The 16,722-nt window shown below is 41.8% G+C and overlaps 1 protein-coding gene across 1 annotated transcript in view; it reads right to left on the bottom strand.

Moving 5' to 3' along the window:
• PLCE1 (phospholipase C epsilon 1) overlaps positions 1–16,722 on the bottom strand; it is a 317,648-nt gene that overhangs the window by 155,020 nt on the left and 145,906 nt on the right. Inside the window, exon 3 of the mRNA XM_027112091.1 lies at positions 6,424–6,712. Within this exon, the coding sequence (XP_026967892.1) occupies positions 6,424–6,712 (289 nt within the window). The remainder of the gene's footprint in view (positions 1–6,423; positions 6,713–16,722) is intronic.

Below are 16,722 nucleotides of genomic sequence, written 5' to 3'. Positions count from 1 at the left end.
AAATAATGCAGATGAAGGGCTTGGTACACTGCCTGAATCACAGTAAGCACTCTACAGGCTGTCTGGTTTCAAGTGCTCTATCACGGACTATCTGTGTACACCTAGGCAAGTTTCTTCATGTCTCTGGGTCTCCTAGTAGACAGTACCTCCCTCATTGGACCATTGACTAGTCAATGAAATCACACATATAAAGCATTCAGAGTAACACCTGGCACCAAGCAAGAACTAAAAAATGTTCACAATTATTACTGTAGTTCTAATTTTAATCCTTCCCTTTACCCAACTTTCTCTTTACAGACGAAAGAGTTTAAAATTTCAGAGAGGGGCTTCCCTGGTGGCACAGTGGTTAAGAATCGCCTGCCAATGGAGGGGACATGGGTTCGAGACCTGGTCTGGGAAGATCCCACATGCTGCTGGAGCAACTAAGCCGGTGCGCCACAACTCCTGAGCCTGCGCTCTAGAGCCCGTGAGCCGCAACTACTGAGCCCATGAACCACAACTGCTGAAACCTGCGTGCCTAGAGTCCGTTCTCCATAACAGGAGAAGCCACTGCAATGAGAAGCCCGCAACGAAGAGTAGCCCCCGCTCACTGCAACTAGAGAAAGCCCGCGCGCAGCAACAAAGACCCAACTCAGCCAATAAATTAATTAATTAATTAAAAATAAATAAAATAAAAATTCAGAGATATCAGTAATGGGGATGTCATCTTGAAAAACTTAAAAAATAAATGTAATTCCTCTGCTTCACCCTCCTTCTCCCCCAAAAGACACACAATTGTTTCGACTCAAGAAGCATCATGTCTCCAGTAATACCTGAGGTAGGTAACTTCGCTCTTCACTGGAGCTTTGGAGACGCTCCCCCTGGTTATAAGCATGGGTGTGGAGTCACACTCCTCAGTCACACCTGAGCATGTTTAGGTACATCTCGACATGGAGTCACACTCCTGGATGACACCTGGCCACCTGTGTCCCAAGGCAGAGGGCTTTTGTCTTGTGCCTACCAAACTTCCCAGCCCAGTGAGCTACAGACCCCACCATCAACTGACTAGCCTTGCACTTTATGAATCTCTTGAGGGTAGTAAGGGCTACCTCAGTAGACCTGAAACCTAATATTACATCTTCTCTGGAGTGAGAAATATTATTTTACAAGTTGAAGGCTTCCAGATGTGATCTTTCACATTCTTCCCAGAGGTGACACGGCCCTAGGGCATAGTGGGCAGTGAATGAACACTTTTTAGTTGATTAACTGGCACAAAAACATACCCCAAGTTACATTAAAGCATACTTTAACATCAAAGGAATAATTTCAAGGTCACAAAACTAGTAAGTCAGAGGATTTCTTTAAATACACTTAAATCTTGGAATTAGAACTATGGACATGCCTTCCCTTGCCTGGTAGGCATGTAAAGGGTAATTGTTTTGATTATGAGGAAGTCAACCAGGACAGCCTTAATAAACTAAATTATTTATGAGGTACAAGCACATAGCTCAAATGTGTGTGTGTGTATTCCTATTAGGACGTCTTATTTTTATACTCAAAGGCATTTACTTTAGAAGAAGACACAAATAGAACATACTTATTGCAGTAGAAGAAAATAAGTTGAAAATTTATTAGACCTTTCTATCAGAAAGAGAGTATCCCCCGTTTTCAAATAAGAATATTACATCTGTAGGGCAGTTTTTGTTTTCATATTGATATTCTATTTATAGTCTATATATGATGGATAGCTTTATTTATTAATAGCTATTCTATACCTACACATACCCAAACTGGTTAAAAATGAGCACTGTCTACTACAAAATTTAAATATGGGTAACTATGCTTTGTCCTGATAATATATAAATATTTAATCCTTTAATTTACAGACTTACTTAGGAACAATTTGAGAAGGAAAAATTGAGTTTAATGTACTAAATTTATTATATTGGCTGATACAATATGCACATTTGAAAACATTTAGCCTCCTTATATTGAAAAGTCCTCCCCTTCTCACTACTTTTTTTACTTTTGCTATTTCAGTGCTTTACATTACTATCAATTATCTTATTCTTTTCTCTCGCTTTTTACTTTATTGTGATTTTGTAATTTTTAGTAGGGAGTACAATGGAAAAAAAGAAACAACAGCAGGTGGATTTAGAAAATGTATTCCTGATTATTGAAGCTAATAATTCTTTTGGCTGCCACTGCTATACAGAGTTGGTCCTGGGATTCTAACAAGGTTAATGGGAAGGAAGATGGGAAGTAGAAAGATCTTGATTGGGAAGGAAGGAAGGAAGGAAGGAAAGAAGGAAGGAAGGAAGATGGGAAGTAGAAAGATCTTGATTGTACTCAACTAGTGGAAGTCCCTGACAGTCCTTACGCAGTCCCTGGTGTAAGCTCTCCATTTTCCATTTTGAGACAGTACATCCTTGTAATCAAGGGCATACCCTTGCTTTTCGATGCTTCATATCAGAAAATGTTTCTCATTATTTGGCAAACTTTCCACTTAGTAGATGGACCATCCTCATTGGTCCTGCAGGCAGAAAACCAGGAATGTACTGACTGTTGGCTGTTTTTCTAGAGCCACGTGTACCACTGGAGGTGTGCAAGCTGATGGAGATTTCAGAGAGTTAGCAGAATCCTGTAGACTGTGGTAAAGCTGCAAGGCTGCAGAACTCTGACTAATCAACACTTAAGTTACTGATTCCTGACTTGTGAATGCCCTGTGAATAATGAAGAACGGGTTGCACATTTTCTCCTCCTATTCTCACCTACTATGGGCGGCTCCAACCCTCATCTTGTAATCATAACCACTTCCAGGAGACAAGTTGACTTGGGGCACCTGCAGGTCACGTGAAAAGCTGTCTTCATATTTCTTTTTCTTTTTATTTCTTTTATTTCTTTTCTTTTCATATTTTCTTTTTCTTTTTATTTCTTTTATGTCTTTTCTTTTCATATTTTCTTTTTCTTTTTATTTCTTTCCTTTTCATATTTCTTTTTCTTTTTATTTCTTTTATTTCTTTTCTTTTATTTCTTTCTTTTTCTCTTTATTTCTTTTCTTTCTTTTTCTTTTTCTTCATATTTCTTTTTCTTTTTCGGTTCTTTCTAACATCTTAATGGACCTGACACCAAAGACCTACAGAACATGTTCCTCCTCCTTTTTAAATTCTTCAATTCTTTTGTGTGTGTGTGTGTATGTGGTAAAACACATATAACAAAAACTTCAGCATCCTTACCATTTTTAATATAGTTGAGTGGTAATGAGTGCATTCATAATGTTATGCCACCATCACCAACAATCCATCTCTAAAACTCTGTTCATCTTGCAAAACTGAAACTCTGTACCCATTAACAGTAACTCCCCACCCATACCCACCCCAAACCAGCCCCTGGCAACCACAATTCTACTCTGTCTCTATGATTTTGATTATTCTAAGTGCCCCATATAAAAGGAATCATACAGCATTTGTCTTTTGCCCTCCTCCTTTTTTTCTACCTTTTCCAACTCCATTTAATCCACTTCAAATGCGATCTCTCTCATGGAAGAAGTCATTCTTTTTGACCCTCTTTCTTATCCTTTCCCTCTGGGAAAAAAATTATAAACCCTGCCCTGCCCTCCTTTCCCCTTCTTCATTCCATTTATAAGTCTCTCATTAAAAGAAAAGAAATAAAACTTACTGGGATAATAATTTTCTGAATCTTCCATGTTAGATATGAGTTTCAAAAGATAATTAACTATAACAACAGAACTACAGATACCAACATCTAAAATCTCTGAAATGGCCCAAAGTTCTTTACAAAAGCTCCATAAAAGTTTCAATTTAACTCTACTCATCTTAATTAAAATTATTTCCCCTCAACAAGAAATGTCTTTTAACTCACTTGTATTGCTTTTCCTGGAGGCTGATTCTCAGTATTCTAATAATTGTGTTTTTCTCTTTGTTCCATGGGAAGTGTGTAGATTTCAGCTGTGTTATGGGTTAAAGGGGTTTTTGAGGACTAGAGTCTCGGAACCAAATCACAACGTTTAATACTGATTCTCCAGGAGGGCATTCTAAGTTCCACACAGCTCCTGAGAAATGAACTTCTGGAACACAAGTCATTTATAAACTGGGGACTGAGTGCGTTACACACTTCCCACAGACTTTCAATTGGTGACAGACAGCTGAAAGTTGTTGGCCTACTCAATGCCACAGGACACACACTGAACAATAAAACAAGCAGAAAAGCACTGCACAGCACCCAAGCATATCCTCTAGACCCCCTGCTGGAGTATACGACCAACAAAGCTCGACTCAACTAGTCAGTATGCTGAACCTATAGGTTCCATAAACACTCCATGACTTTGAACAGCCATGTGTGGGTTTTTTTTGACACATTATCTCTCACTGCATGTTAAAGAAATGTATGTTTCACCGTGGCACATATAGACTTTGAAAACCCCAGGGGAGTGGGCACTGAAGTTGAAAAAGTTTTCCAAGAGAGCAAGTCAGAGCTATAGAAATTAGCTTGGAGCTGAAGTCAACTAGCTAATTGTATTATTCAGCAGAAGCTACTAACAGAGGGATATCAGAAGCCATTAAAGAGCTGCAAAACAGAAAGTAAAAGAAACTCCCAACTCTTGCATAAAACCCCCATTTAAAGATAACATATTAGCGGATGATCCAAGGAGTCTCAGAGATGGAAATGCTGATAGGAGTTCTGATCTGAATACAGACAGGCAAAGAGCAACTGAGATCAAGTTATTATCAGGGCAACAGACACCTTAACCAGTGGCCTCCTTTTTTCTCCGCAAAGGTCTGTGTAAGACTGGAGGCAGCCTGCCTTGGTTGGGGAGCCTGGAGATCTGCCCTTTTGCAATTAATGGGGAAGAAACAAAGTGGCTTTTATTGACTTCTGTTTGTTTGCGGCCAAGCCATTTGTCACATGGAACATTAACTCTGTCTCCAAACTCTTTGAACACTTAGAGCCACTTCCACATTATTTGGCATTTAACTCTCTGCAGTCTGTTCTTTGAACACTTGGTGCATGCAAATGTGGCCTCCTCATTAGGGTCATAAACAACCTAAAGGGGAGTAAATTCACTTGTACTTTATTAGGATCTCCCATAACACCTACACACTGCTGGGCACAGAGTGGGTATCTGATCAACACAGCTTGATTAACTCACAAGATAAGGTCCTCACATAGAGTCACAAGCACTGAAGCAATGCCAACTCTACATGCCAATCTCAGCCCGAATTCCCAGGAAGAGCATTGATGGAGAATGTAAGCTGGGCAGTTACCAGGAGCCGCATCAGAGTAGGGAAATCTTGAATCCTATGTATAGGGGAAACTGCCTACTACCTAGAGACTGCAAGTTCCTTGGGAGCAGGGGCTATGTTTTGTTCCCTACCCAGCACCTAGGAGGGGCTCAAAAAACATATGCTGAATGAATGAAACACATATGAAACCAAGTGTCTCCTCTTTAGTCTCTTGGATTAGTTGTCCCACATTTTGTGTTTTTCTTCATTCATTCTTTATAACCAATCCACAAAAGTGAAGGTGACTCTAGAAAACAAATCAACATGGCACCCACTCAGGTGAGGGCTCGCCCAAGGGGTGTTGGGAGTGGGGAGGTTGAGGATCAAGGAGGGAGGCCACTGGCCTGATAATCGCAGGTCTGGGGCTTGCTGTGGAGGGACAAGAGCTGCTCTCCTTGAGAGAAGTGGCCGGATGTCAGATTGAGCTCTTGGCAGCCCCCAGGCAGTGGAATGCTGCTCTGCGTGGTCCCCGTCTGGCTGGCAGCTTCCTGCCAGGGAGGACTGCCAAGCGGGTGGTGCCAGCTGTGCAGTGCACAAGTCTCCAAGGTTCTTTGGGGCACTGCCATCTCTGACTTGCCTTTCTGCTACTTGTGGGAAGTCGCTGGGAAGTTCTGATCCCATTTTCCATTGGCTTTCATTTTTCAGCAGGACACCTATCTTATCTTTTAAGATGGGAGTCACTGGAAGATGGCCTTTAGCTCTGCTGCTCAACATGAACCTATTGATTCTGTGTAGAAACGAGAACTATATTCCACTCTGTTTTGAATGAAACGGTTGGTTTTCACTGTGGCCACGTGACTACACTTGTTTACAAGACTTTTTTTTACAATAATTGACATCTGTCATAGAATACCACTAGGAGAAACCACCTATCTGGATAACTTGGAAAAATTAAAGATAGCCTTTTAGCTATTTTTGAAAAAGAAATTTCAATATCTTAATGCTTATTATTTGGAATGTTTATACCTTAAGGGATTTTGATAGAGGACTATCTTTTTATATATTCTCTTAAAGCAGCTATCTTTTCTTAAAGTTGCTGATACGTGGACTCAATTTTCCATCAGGAGATGCAATAAATGTTAACTTAGATTCTTTTCTGCATTCAAAGACGAAAAGTTAAAAGTGAAATTTCAGACATTACCTTTCAGCATCATTCGTCCGGTGGATCCTCCAAAAGAACTGAGAAGGCCACTTCTTGCTCCTAAAGATGTGGTGGCTTCTAGCAGAGAGCCGGCGATGTACTGAGATATGGAGGTCCTTTGCAGGGTGGCACGATACTCACAAACAGTGTCTCGGACACATTGCTTTAAGCACGGACCAATGCTAATCCTTTCATGGGCTGTCTCGGAGGCTGGGAGCTTTGTGAAGAAATGGAGAAGAGATCTAATTGTCTCTGCTGTTTCTTCTCCCCTTCTCACTGCACTGTAGATCTGTGAATAGCACAAAGTACAGGAAGTTATTAATCTAGTTTCTTAGAAAAGCAAATTAACTTGTTGACAAAATGCCAAGATGACTTATTAAGAAAGAAGGCTCAGTCGCTCTAAGTGCAAACACTCGCGAACACTGGACTCATGCATTAACCTGAACATTCTACAGACACCATTTATTTGGGAAAACTATGTGTAGTTATGAAATGGGCCATTCAAACAAACTTGCTATCAAACAGAGCACTTACAACTTGTACGAACCAAAAATATATTCAGCTCAAATTTCTTCTCCTCCTCAGCAGAATAAAGCTCGTCTAGCGGGACAAGGGCAAACCTTTCCTTTTTGTCCTCCTGGATCCTCCTGAGTGACTCTCCCAGATCTATCTCCAAGGAACACTGCAGACTGATTCATGAGGAATCTTCCCTCCATGCTCAAAATGAAGTAAGGATGAGACGGTTAAGGGACAGGAGAACATCTACATTTCTCTCTCGGGCGTAATCCTTCAATCTGTCACCTTGGATCAAAGTCTTTGAATACTTTTTCCATATCCAATGAGTTGACAGATCCTGCCCGCTTTTCCTCCTCTGTCTTTCCTTCTGTCTCTGCCACTATCCTGATTTCCTCTTTCCCTCATCATCTGAATTCACCAAGAATTATCTCAAGGAAGTTGGATTATTAGGACAGTCTCCCAGCCATAATTCCAATCCATTCCAATACAGTCGTTCAACAGGCATTTATATAGATCTGTTCTGCGAGAAGCACTGAGATAAAAGATGTGGGGCATGTACAAAGAGTAACACACCTCTTGTGCTACAGGACTTCACAATCTAATTTAGAAGATGAGACCTGAAAATTATGAGGTTTGACATTATTTCTGGGAGGTTTGGGGTTTTGTCAAGGTCTCTGGGAAGCCAGAGCCTTCTGGGTAGTGTATAAGCGACAGGGAAGACCGATAACATGGGGTGAGTTAATCCAGCTTTCTGATGGTGGAATAAAGGTTTTACTGTATCGTGTTGTCTCCATCATGTCACTTTGAGCATCTTGCCTTGGTTGACTTGTCATTCATTCATTATATCAATGTTTATATACCAGTTATGTGTCAGACCTGGGTAAGTAAGACAGCTTCTCCCCTCAAAGAGTTCACAGTTAATAAGGAAGACAGATAAGCAAAAAGCTCATAGTAGGGTGGAAATTAAGGTCACCCCCTCTGTTGACACCAGTGAGTGGCCAGGGAAGGGAAGACCCTTGTATGCCCTCCAGACCCTGCATGCACCCTTGTGATGCTGCACACTCCGAATCTCACCTTAACTAGAGCCCTTGGGTACTCAAAATGACCCCTGTTGAGCTGTGCTGAGTCCTTATGAGACCCTAGAATGTACCCAGAATTCCCCCTGATATTCAAACTGTGCTGACACCCTAACTAGAGTTCTACTCCGCCTTCCTCTGCCTACGGGTATATACTTGCTACTTGAAGGCAGACTGCAGATTCTTTAGCTTTAATTCTCTGTCATTAAATTTCTGGTGGCCAGTGTGGCCACAGAGATGGTGTGCTGGGACAGAAATAGCCCAGGTTTGGGGTCAGGTATATGGGATGCCTTGACCAGCCAGACAGGATACTAATTGCCCCTTCTTAGAGATGGTGTGGGATTCACCCTGACAATACACATAAAGTGCTCAGTCTAGTGTCTAGAAATGGCACCCATTACTATTGAGCAAGAAGAGAACGGACTCTATCCTCAAGGATCAGCAGGTGGCCGTTTAACAACAGAGCACAGTCGATGAAATTCACTGTGATGGGGTTATACCCTTGCTCTTAGGTGCTGCTGGATAATATCCTCCTAACCTTATTTGGGTGTATTGTGAGGACAAATGCGGGTAGAGAGCTGCAGAGCTCAGGATGTGATTTTCTTCTCTCAGCTCCAAATCATACAGGCGATCCCCAACACACTAACTCTCGAGACAGTCCTTCAGAAGTAAATGTTCTAAACATTCAGGGAAAAGAACCCACTGTGAGATTTGATAGCTAAAGAAGGATTCAGAGGGAAAGAAGATTTAAGCTGTGCCTTGGAAGACAGGCATGGCTCTAACTGGGGCAGCTGGGGGAGGCAACTCACATGGTAAGTAAAGGTGAAGAGGCTGGAACAGTGAATGTGTCCTAAGGACAGTGCGCAGAGCAGGTATTAAGAGCAGGGAGTGAGTGTAGGGAAATAACTGGGAGACTGGAAAGGTCAGTTGGCCTGATAGAGGAGAGCCTTGAATGTCAAGCAAAGAGGTTTAATCCATCAGCGGTGGGAAACCGTTCACTTTTTTGCTTGTCTATTTGTTTGTTTTCATCAGAGGAATGATCCTAAAAAGGTTTTATTTTACAAAGACTAACATGCTGTTGGTTCCTAGTTGCCAATGTGTTGACCCACTTTCTTTACTTGCCAAGCTGCTCCGTTGGCTCATTATGGCCACACTCATTACCCGATGTGTTCCAGAGTCCATCCCATGCCTTCAGAGCGTCCCAATGTCTCATTCAGTCCCTTATCGATCTTTCCCAAAGTGTCTTCCTCACATCATTAGACCTAGATGAACTGCATGAAATAAGGACTCCTTGATCATGGAAGTTTGAAAAACTCAGTATGTATTTCTACTTTTGAAGACTTACATTGCTTATTAAAATATTAACAACAATTAAAAGGGTCAGAGTAAAGAAATCTATTTTATTTTGTTGAACTGAATGTTTTGAGTATTTCTCATGTTATCTGACCATGGATTTTTGTTAAAGAACATAGCCTGCGAATGCAGCACTGTATGGAATAATTTGCTCTAATCTAATGGCTGTTTCTTATTCTCATGTCCTTGACCTCTGTGGAATCTCTGAAATAGACCATCACCCAGCTTTCTCGAAGTCCTGCCTCTCTTATCATTTCAGTGCTCCATCTTTGCCTTATACTTATTTTTAAAAATTAATTAATTAATTTTTGGCTGCGTTGGGTCTTTGCTGCTGCACGGGCTTTCTCTAGTTGTGGTGAGCGGGGGCTACTCTCCGTTGCGGTGCGTGGGCGTCTCATGGCGGTAGCCTCTCCTGTTGTGAAGCACAGACTCTAGGCGCGCAGGCTTCAGTAGTTGTGGCACGCAGGCTCAGTAGTTGTGGTGCATGGGCTTAGCTGCTCCGCAGCATGTGGGATCTTCCTGGACCAGGGATCAAACCCGTGTCCCCCACACTGGCAGGCGGATTCTTAACCACTGCACCACCAGGGAAGCCCCTGCCTTATTCTTATTAAAGGTTTCCTCCTCAGGCCCTTAGGACAGCTGTGATACAACAGAGAGATGCCAACAAGCGTCTAATGTAGGGGGTCAACAATTGGCTGGTGAACCGTGGGCCAGGTTCACCCAAGGGACCTGCTTCATTTGACACACACCGTTTTAAAATCAGGAAAGTTTATATACACATCTGAAGTTAGAGCATCATCTGAAAAATGGAACAATCTGGCAACACTGAGCATTTCCATGAATTCTCAGGTTAGTGTCAGTCCCCATCACTCTCTAGTGAGCACACCTGGCCAATTATCTGGTCACCATTAGTATATGTGTTTGTGACACTTGCTTTAATGGGATATCGATATGGAGGTAGATACATACAGTAAACCTGTACTGAGCTCCTCCAATCTGTCCTCTGTGTGCTCTTGCCTGTGCTGGTTTCTGAGAATACAGAGAGAAAGCCATGGCCTCTACTCCTAAGGGCTGCTGCAGCTCACCTGCAACATATATAAATGTTATGTATATATTAAGTAATTGTTCAGCATTGCTATCAGCTGTTTCCAAGCCCTCAAACTTGTCTGAAGAAATAAGAGAGGAAGAGCTCCCAGAATAAAGCTCTGAGCTGCCATCACTACTGCTAACACCCCATCCACGAAGAATCAGAAAGACAGCTAAGGTTCTACCATCATCTGGACTAAAACTTGTCATTCATATCAATACTGGATGAACTGAATTCAAAGTGCTTGTTGGAAAAATGCTGAAATATGGATGAAGTGGTGGTAGATATGGCAGTGCTCAGGGTACATGTTAAAAATAGGCTATAATCTCTTATTAGATCATCCAGTTAAAAAAAAGAAGCAATTGTGGAAAATCCCATATACATAGAATGGGAAGAGGAGGCAGTATAAAACGGTAATTATGAGTGTTGTTCTAGAGTGTTGGTTTGAGTCCTAGCTCCTCTGCTCCCCAGCTGTGTGACTTTGTATAATTTGCTTTCCCATTCTGTGCCTCAGTATGCTTTTCTCCAATAGGGGCATATAATAGTAGCTGCCCCATAAAGTTGTGGTAAGAATTACAAGTTTTTTAAAAAAAATTTATTTACTTTTGGCTGTGTTTGGTCTTCGTTGCGGCGCACGGGCTTTCTCTAGTTGCTTCGAGCAGGGGCTGCTCTTTGTTCTGGTGCTTGGGCTTCTCACTGCAGTGGCTTCTCTTGTTGCAGAGCATGGGCTCTGGGCCCATGGGCTTCAGTAGTTGTGGCTCGCGGGCGAGCACGGGCTCTAGGCCCGCGGGCTTCAGTAGTTGTGGCTTGCGGGCTTAGCTGCTCTGTGGCATGTGGGATCTTCACGGACCAGGGCTCGAACCCATGTCCCCTGCATTGGCAGGCAGATTCTTAACCACTGCGCCACCAGGGAAGCCCCAAGAATTACAAGCTTTGATAAACATAGTAACATGATTGGAACAGCCACTTGGTAAATGCTCAACAGATACTGGTTTTTATGATGGTTTTAGGATGATTGTAGTAGACTAAAAAAATGGCCATAAATTATTTCTTTCATTAATTCCAGGCCAGTCTTGTGGTTTACTTAACCGATGGGAATTTAGTAAACGTGTTGCAAGTGAAATCTTGTGTGTTGGAGCTTGCTCTCTCTTGTTGCTTTTGGGAATTCTGAGACAACTACCATGTGGAGAAGCCAGAGCTGGCTTGCTGGAGGATGAGAGACCATGGCCCAGTCACTCCTGTCACCTTTGCCAACAGCCTGCCAACAGGCAGACGCATAGTGAGTCCATCCTAGATCCTAGATCATCCAGGGGCTAGTCTACCTGCCATCATAGATATATGAGAGAGTCTAGCAAAGATCAGTTCATCCAGACGAGGAGAACCACCCAGCCAATTCACAGAAACATGAGCTAAATAAATGATTGTTGTAAAGGTCACTATGTTTGGGGAGTGCCTTGTTACACAGCAAAAGTTAACTTACATAATGATGATATGTTGGGCACAATAATGAGTATTTCCTTGCATGAGATTTGAATCCACACACTAGCCCTATGAGACTGATTCATTTCGCAGATGGGGACAGTAAGCCTACAGAGGTGGAGGAACACAGTCAGCTTTACACAGCTGAAAAGAGGCTGAGCCAGGGTGGAAATTGTGTTTGTTCAACTCTGTAGTCCGGCTTTACCCATTGCATTAAACATGGTCACACCCAAAGCCCCAACAGTGGGATTCAAGAAAACATCATTATTTGGCAAGAGTTTTAAGTGATGTTAACATTGCCATTGCTATTGTTTTTGTTCATGATAATTCCTTTCATGATCACCCTAAATTACTTTGGAAAACAGTCAAGTTATGACTAATGAATGATCAAATATGTTTCCTTTATATGGAGATTTATAGTTTTAAATTACAAGATAAAAAAATATAAACTTTATCTCACTTGATTAATGTGGTAATAGAAGGTGCTGAAAACTAGAGACACTACTGCCCTATATGGGTCAATATCCTTTTTGAGATAAAATCAACACGTCACAACAAGGCATCTAACCTTGCTAAACAGATGTGTGTCCATCCATTCATTCAATAATTGACTTATATTTATTGAACGTATACATTGTGCCAAGCCCAGTGACTTGGGGATCCAGGAGAGAGCAAAAAGAGTTTTATTTTAGTGGGGGAAGGCAGACAATAAACAAGTAGACCAAATAAGTTAATTAAAAATTGCAGACTATTTTAAACAGTCAAGATATATTTCGGATATGGACTCTACAGGACTTGCTGAAGTCATTGAGAATGAGGAAAGGAAAGGAGTCAAGGTTTTTATAGTTGACCATTGTGGAGTTCTTAGAAATTATAAGATTTATACATATTTTTTAGATTCCACATATAAGTGATAACATACAGTATTTGTCTTTCTCTGTATGCATAGGGAATATAGCCAATATTTTGTAAAAACTTTAAATAGGGTACAACCTATAAAAATATTGAATCACTATGTTGTACACTTGAAACTAATATAAATATTGTAAATCAACTATACTTCAATAAAAAAAGATTTATATAGAGAGCTATAGATCAATGTTGCAAACAGTGCCCCTCAGAGTACTTATGTGTAACCACCACTGTGAACTGTGAGTGGATCCTCTCCCTCGAATTATACTACTCCCATTATGGCAGGTGCTGTGTTTGAGCAGAAGGACCTTGACGTTATGATGTTACTTGCAGAAAAGCAAGCGATACTTAGACAATACTCAAGAAAACATTTGAAGTTCCTTGTGACTCAAGAACCCAGCACTGGGACATCGAGTTCAAACCCAAAACATAATAAAGCAAACATCCAAGGCTGAAGAGAGCTGGGTAATTCAGAAGGAGTGCACTGAAAGGCATGAAGTAGCCAGACACACTGTGTCCACAGCACTCACCCAGGAGGAAAGCTCCTTCCTCTACACAGCCAGAAAGGGCTTTGTCTTTACTTGACTTCTACTGGGGTCAAAGGGATACTTGACAAGGGGAGTCAATTTTGTACTTGTTCTGTTTCAAAAGCTATCTTTCTAGGGTCAGAGCTATGGGAAATCATGATGTTCCAAAATCTGATGGCATATCTTCTGAAATCTTTCAGCAAGAAGGAGGCTTGTTACTTAGGTGTCCATTGACTCAATAATAATACTTGTAATCACTGCAACATTTATTGAGTTGAGTGCTTAAAATGAAGCAGGCATTGAGCACTGAGATATGATTTCACTGAAACTCCAGAAGAGCTCTAGGAAGAGATCCCACTATTACCACCACATAAAAATAAGGAACTAATGTGCACACACCTGGGACTCTGCATCAGGACCCTCCGTCTCTCAGCCAGTGCTGGTAACCACCAAACCAAACAGAGAATCCCAACTACAATTGTCAGAGAAACCACTTTTGAGAGAGGGGTAATGGTAGTAATGATCCTGCCACCTCTCTTTACTGTCTGTCTCCTCCCTCTAGAATGTCAGCTTCATAGGGACTTTATTTCCTTTTTCATTGCTCTATCTCCAGGGTCTAGAAGTGTTTGGCATTATAGCTTCTCAATAAATAGTTCTTCATTGAATTAATGAATGTCTTATATATCTTCCCCAAGAAATGGGCTAGAATTCTCTAGTTTTTGGGTCATGACTTTATTGGACTCATCTGAACCACAGGTGGCATTGCATTGTCACCTGTATTTGCTGAACACCAGATACAGAGGTCACATGAAATGGCACCAGTTCTTTACAAAACACTCAGAATAGCTGTAGCCAGATGAGGATCTGATGGCTACTAACCAAACGTGATCTGTTCTGAGAAAGTTACCAATAGTTTAATACTATTCCCTTATCATTTGCTGTTTGGCTTAGAGTTGAGCGTGTTTAATTAGATCTAGTCTCCATCCTGATTTTTCATGAAAACGATGACTTGGAAGGATAATGGGGCTTAAAAAAAACAAGATACGGATTCGCATATTGACTTTCCTAACTCAGGTTAATTCAACAAATGTTGAGTTATAGTTACAGAGACTATGGCACATGCTTGAGAACAATGATTTAAAAAAAAAGACAAACTCTGTCCCGTGACTGAAACCCACCCCTCTCTCATAGGTTTCTTATCTTTAACATGAAGGGGTCAACTAACATTATCCCTACATCCCTCTTAGTGTTACTGTTTGATGACCAATACTTCTCAGCTTTCTTAAATGGGGGGATGGAGGATATTAATTAACCTTAATTTTAATGATAATTTTGATCATCATTATTCTTGAATTTGGTGTATAGTTAGGGTCTCCAGTTTCCTTCTTACTTATCAGTGTTCTCCTTTAATATCAGATGTCCTTTCTCACTAGTGACTATATATCTACTTCTAATAGCTCTCTTATCCTCCCCATAATGTGATTCTTAAAGTAGTCTGAGCTGGAAAAACAAATAATCATATCTATTTGAACTGTGTTAACTGAGAGTTAATAGGATGGGTAGGAACACAGGAGCCTCCCACATGGAATCAAGTGTGAGAGCTGTGGTTTGCAAACCCCTTTAACTGGTCTCATGGGCCCCTTTTCTAACTTCTGGAATCCAGAAGCAGTGTTCTAGATGGTTGTTTGATTTCCATCAAACAACTTCCATGCTGGAAGTTTGATTTCTGATGGATGTGTGTGTCTAAACAAAATGCAATGGTGTAAGAACTGCCAACTTTCCTAAAGCGTCAACGAGAACAGTGAGGCTGCCGTGGGGTGGCGGGTGGTAGCTGAGGCAGCTTGGAGACCCGCGTGGTAGGTAGGGATGGGGAGGAAGATTTTGGTAGCAAGCTGTTGCTTCCTTTGCTCTTGACTCTACATTCTATTCAAGTGTCTATGTGGAGAATTCCATTCTACTGAGAATATTCAGACCATGCACGAGACGCTGACCAAAGACAGCTACAGAGAGCCAAAAATAAAAGCTTTGCTAATGCCAGGCCAACGAGCCCGAGCTATGCCACCGGATTCTGCAGGACGTTAAGTCGAAACTTTATCACTGCAGAAAACATTTAAGAAGGAATGTGAGGGGATGTCCCTCACAGTTGATAATCTGGGAAGTTAGCGGCTGGAAATACCCTTCCACATAACTTCTTCCAGGCCACATTTACCCTTGCGTTCAGATTTTGCCTCCTTCATGCAGTCTTCTCCCAGCTCTAGCAAGAACTAAGCAGTATCTTTTCTGTGCTCCAATGGCCCCCATGCAAAACTCTATAGTGGCACTTTCTGTGGAGTGTAGAAGTCACTGCTTACTCCCCTTCCAGGCTGTCAGTTCCCCGGGGGGGCAGGGGCATGTCTTTCCCCCCCAACCCCGGTACAATTTATTTATTTACTTTTACTAATTTTTGGCTGCTTTACAATGTTGTGTTAGCTTCCATTGCACAACAAAATGAATCAGCCATACACACACAGATATCCCCTCCCTGTCATGTCTTGTTCAACATCTTGTCCCCAGCAGGGAGCACACAGCTTAGCACACTGCAGGCAGTGAAGGGAGGGGGCAGTGGAGAAAGAACTGAAGTCTTAGAGCCCAGTGCTCTAAGTGTGGTCCCCAGACTAACAGTAGCAGCATCAGCTGGGAACTTGTTAGAAATGCATATTCTTGGGCCCCACCTCAGACCTACTAAATCAGAAACTCTGGGGTTGGGGCCCAGATATCTGTGCTGTAATGAGCCCTCCAGGTGATCTTGATTCCTGCTGAAGTTTGAGAACCTGAGATTTTACGAGACCATGTTACCTTTCATCTCTGACTGCACTTCTCATATTATCCATCCCATAAACATCCCATATCCCATATCCATCCCATATCCATCCCCTTCCTTCTAGAAGGAAGAAGGAGCTTCCTTCTAGAATGGGAGCTCCTGAGGGCAGGGGTGAAGTCCTATCGTCTCTATATTCCCCAAAGCCCCTAGCTCAGAGTCCAGCACAGGGCCAACTCAACAAATGCTAGTTGAATGAAGGGGCATCTCTTGCAGAAATTCCCTCTGGCTGTGAATGTAACAGGCCTTTCTGAAATGATGCTTCTGGGTTAGTATTTCCAAAGATGAATCATGTCTGATATACTAATTCTAATGGGAATTACCATACAGATGAATCATATTCGTAATGAGAAAACCTGGCTGCCAAGGAAGCCTCTTGAAAAAAAAATCAAATCAGGACAAATGGATTATGTTGGGAGGCTTGTGATGTCGGGCTGTGAATTAGGCCGACAGAAGGGATTTAATGGCCTGAACTACCAGGCTCCCTGCAGC

The sequence above is a fragment of the Aethalodelphis obliquidens genome, unplaced genomic scaffold (assembly GCF_003676395.1).
Source record: "Aethalodelphis obliquidens isolate GAN/ISIS:26980383/991018 unplaced genomic scaffold, ASM367639v1 scaffold11, whole genome shotgun sequence".
Taxonomy (NCBI): Eukaryota; Metazoa; Chordata; class Mammalia; order Artiodactyla; family Delphinidae; genus Aethalodelphis; species Aethalodelphis obliquidens.
Note: the sequence above shows the minus strand (reverse complement) of the source record. Positions and strands in the feature narration are given on the sequence as shown.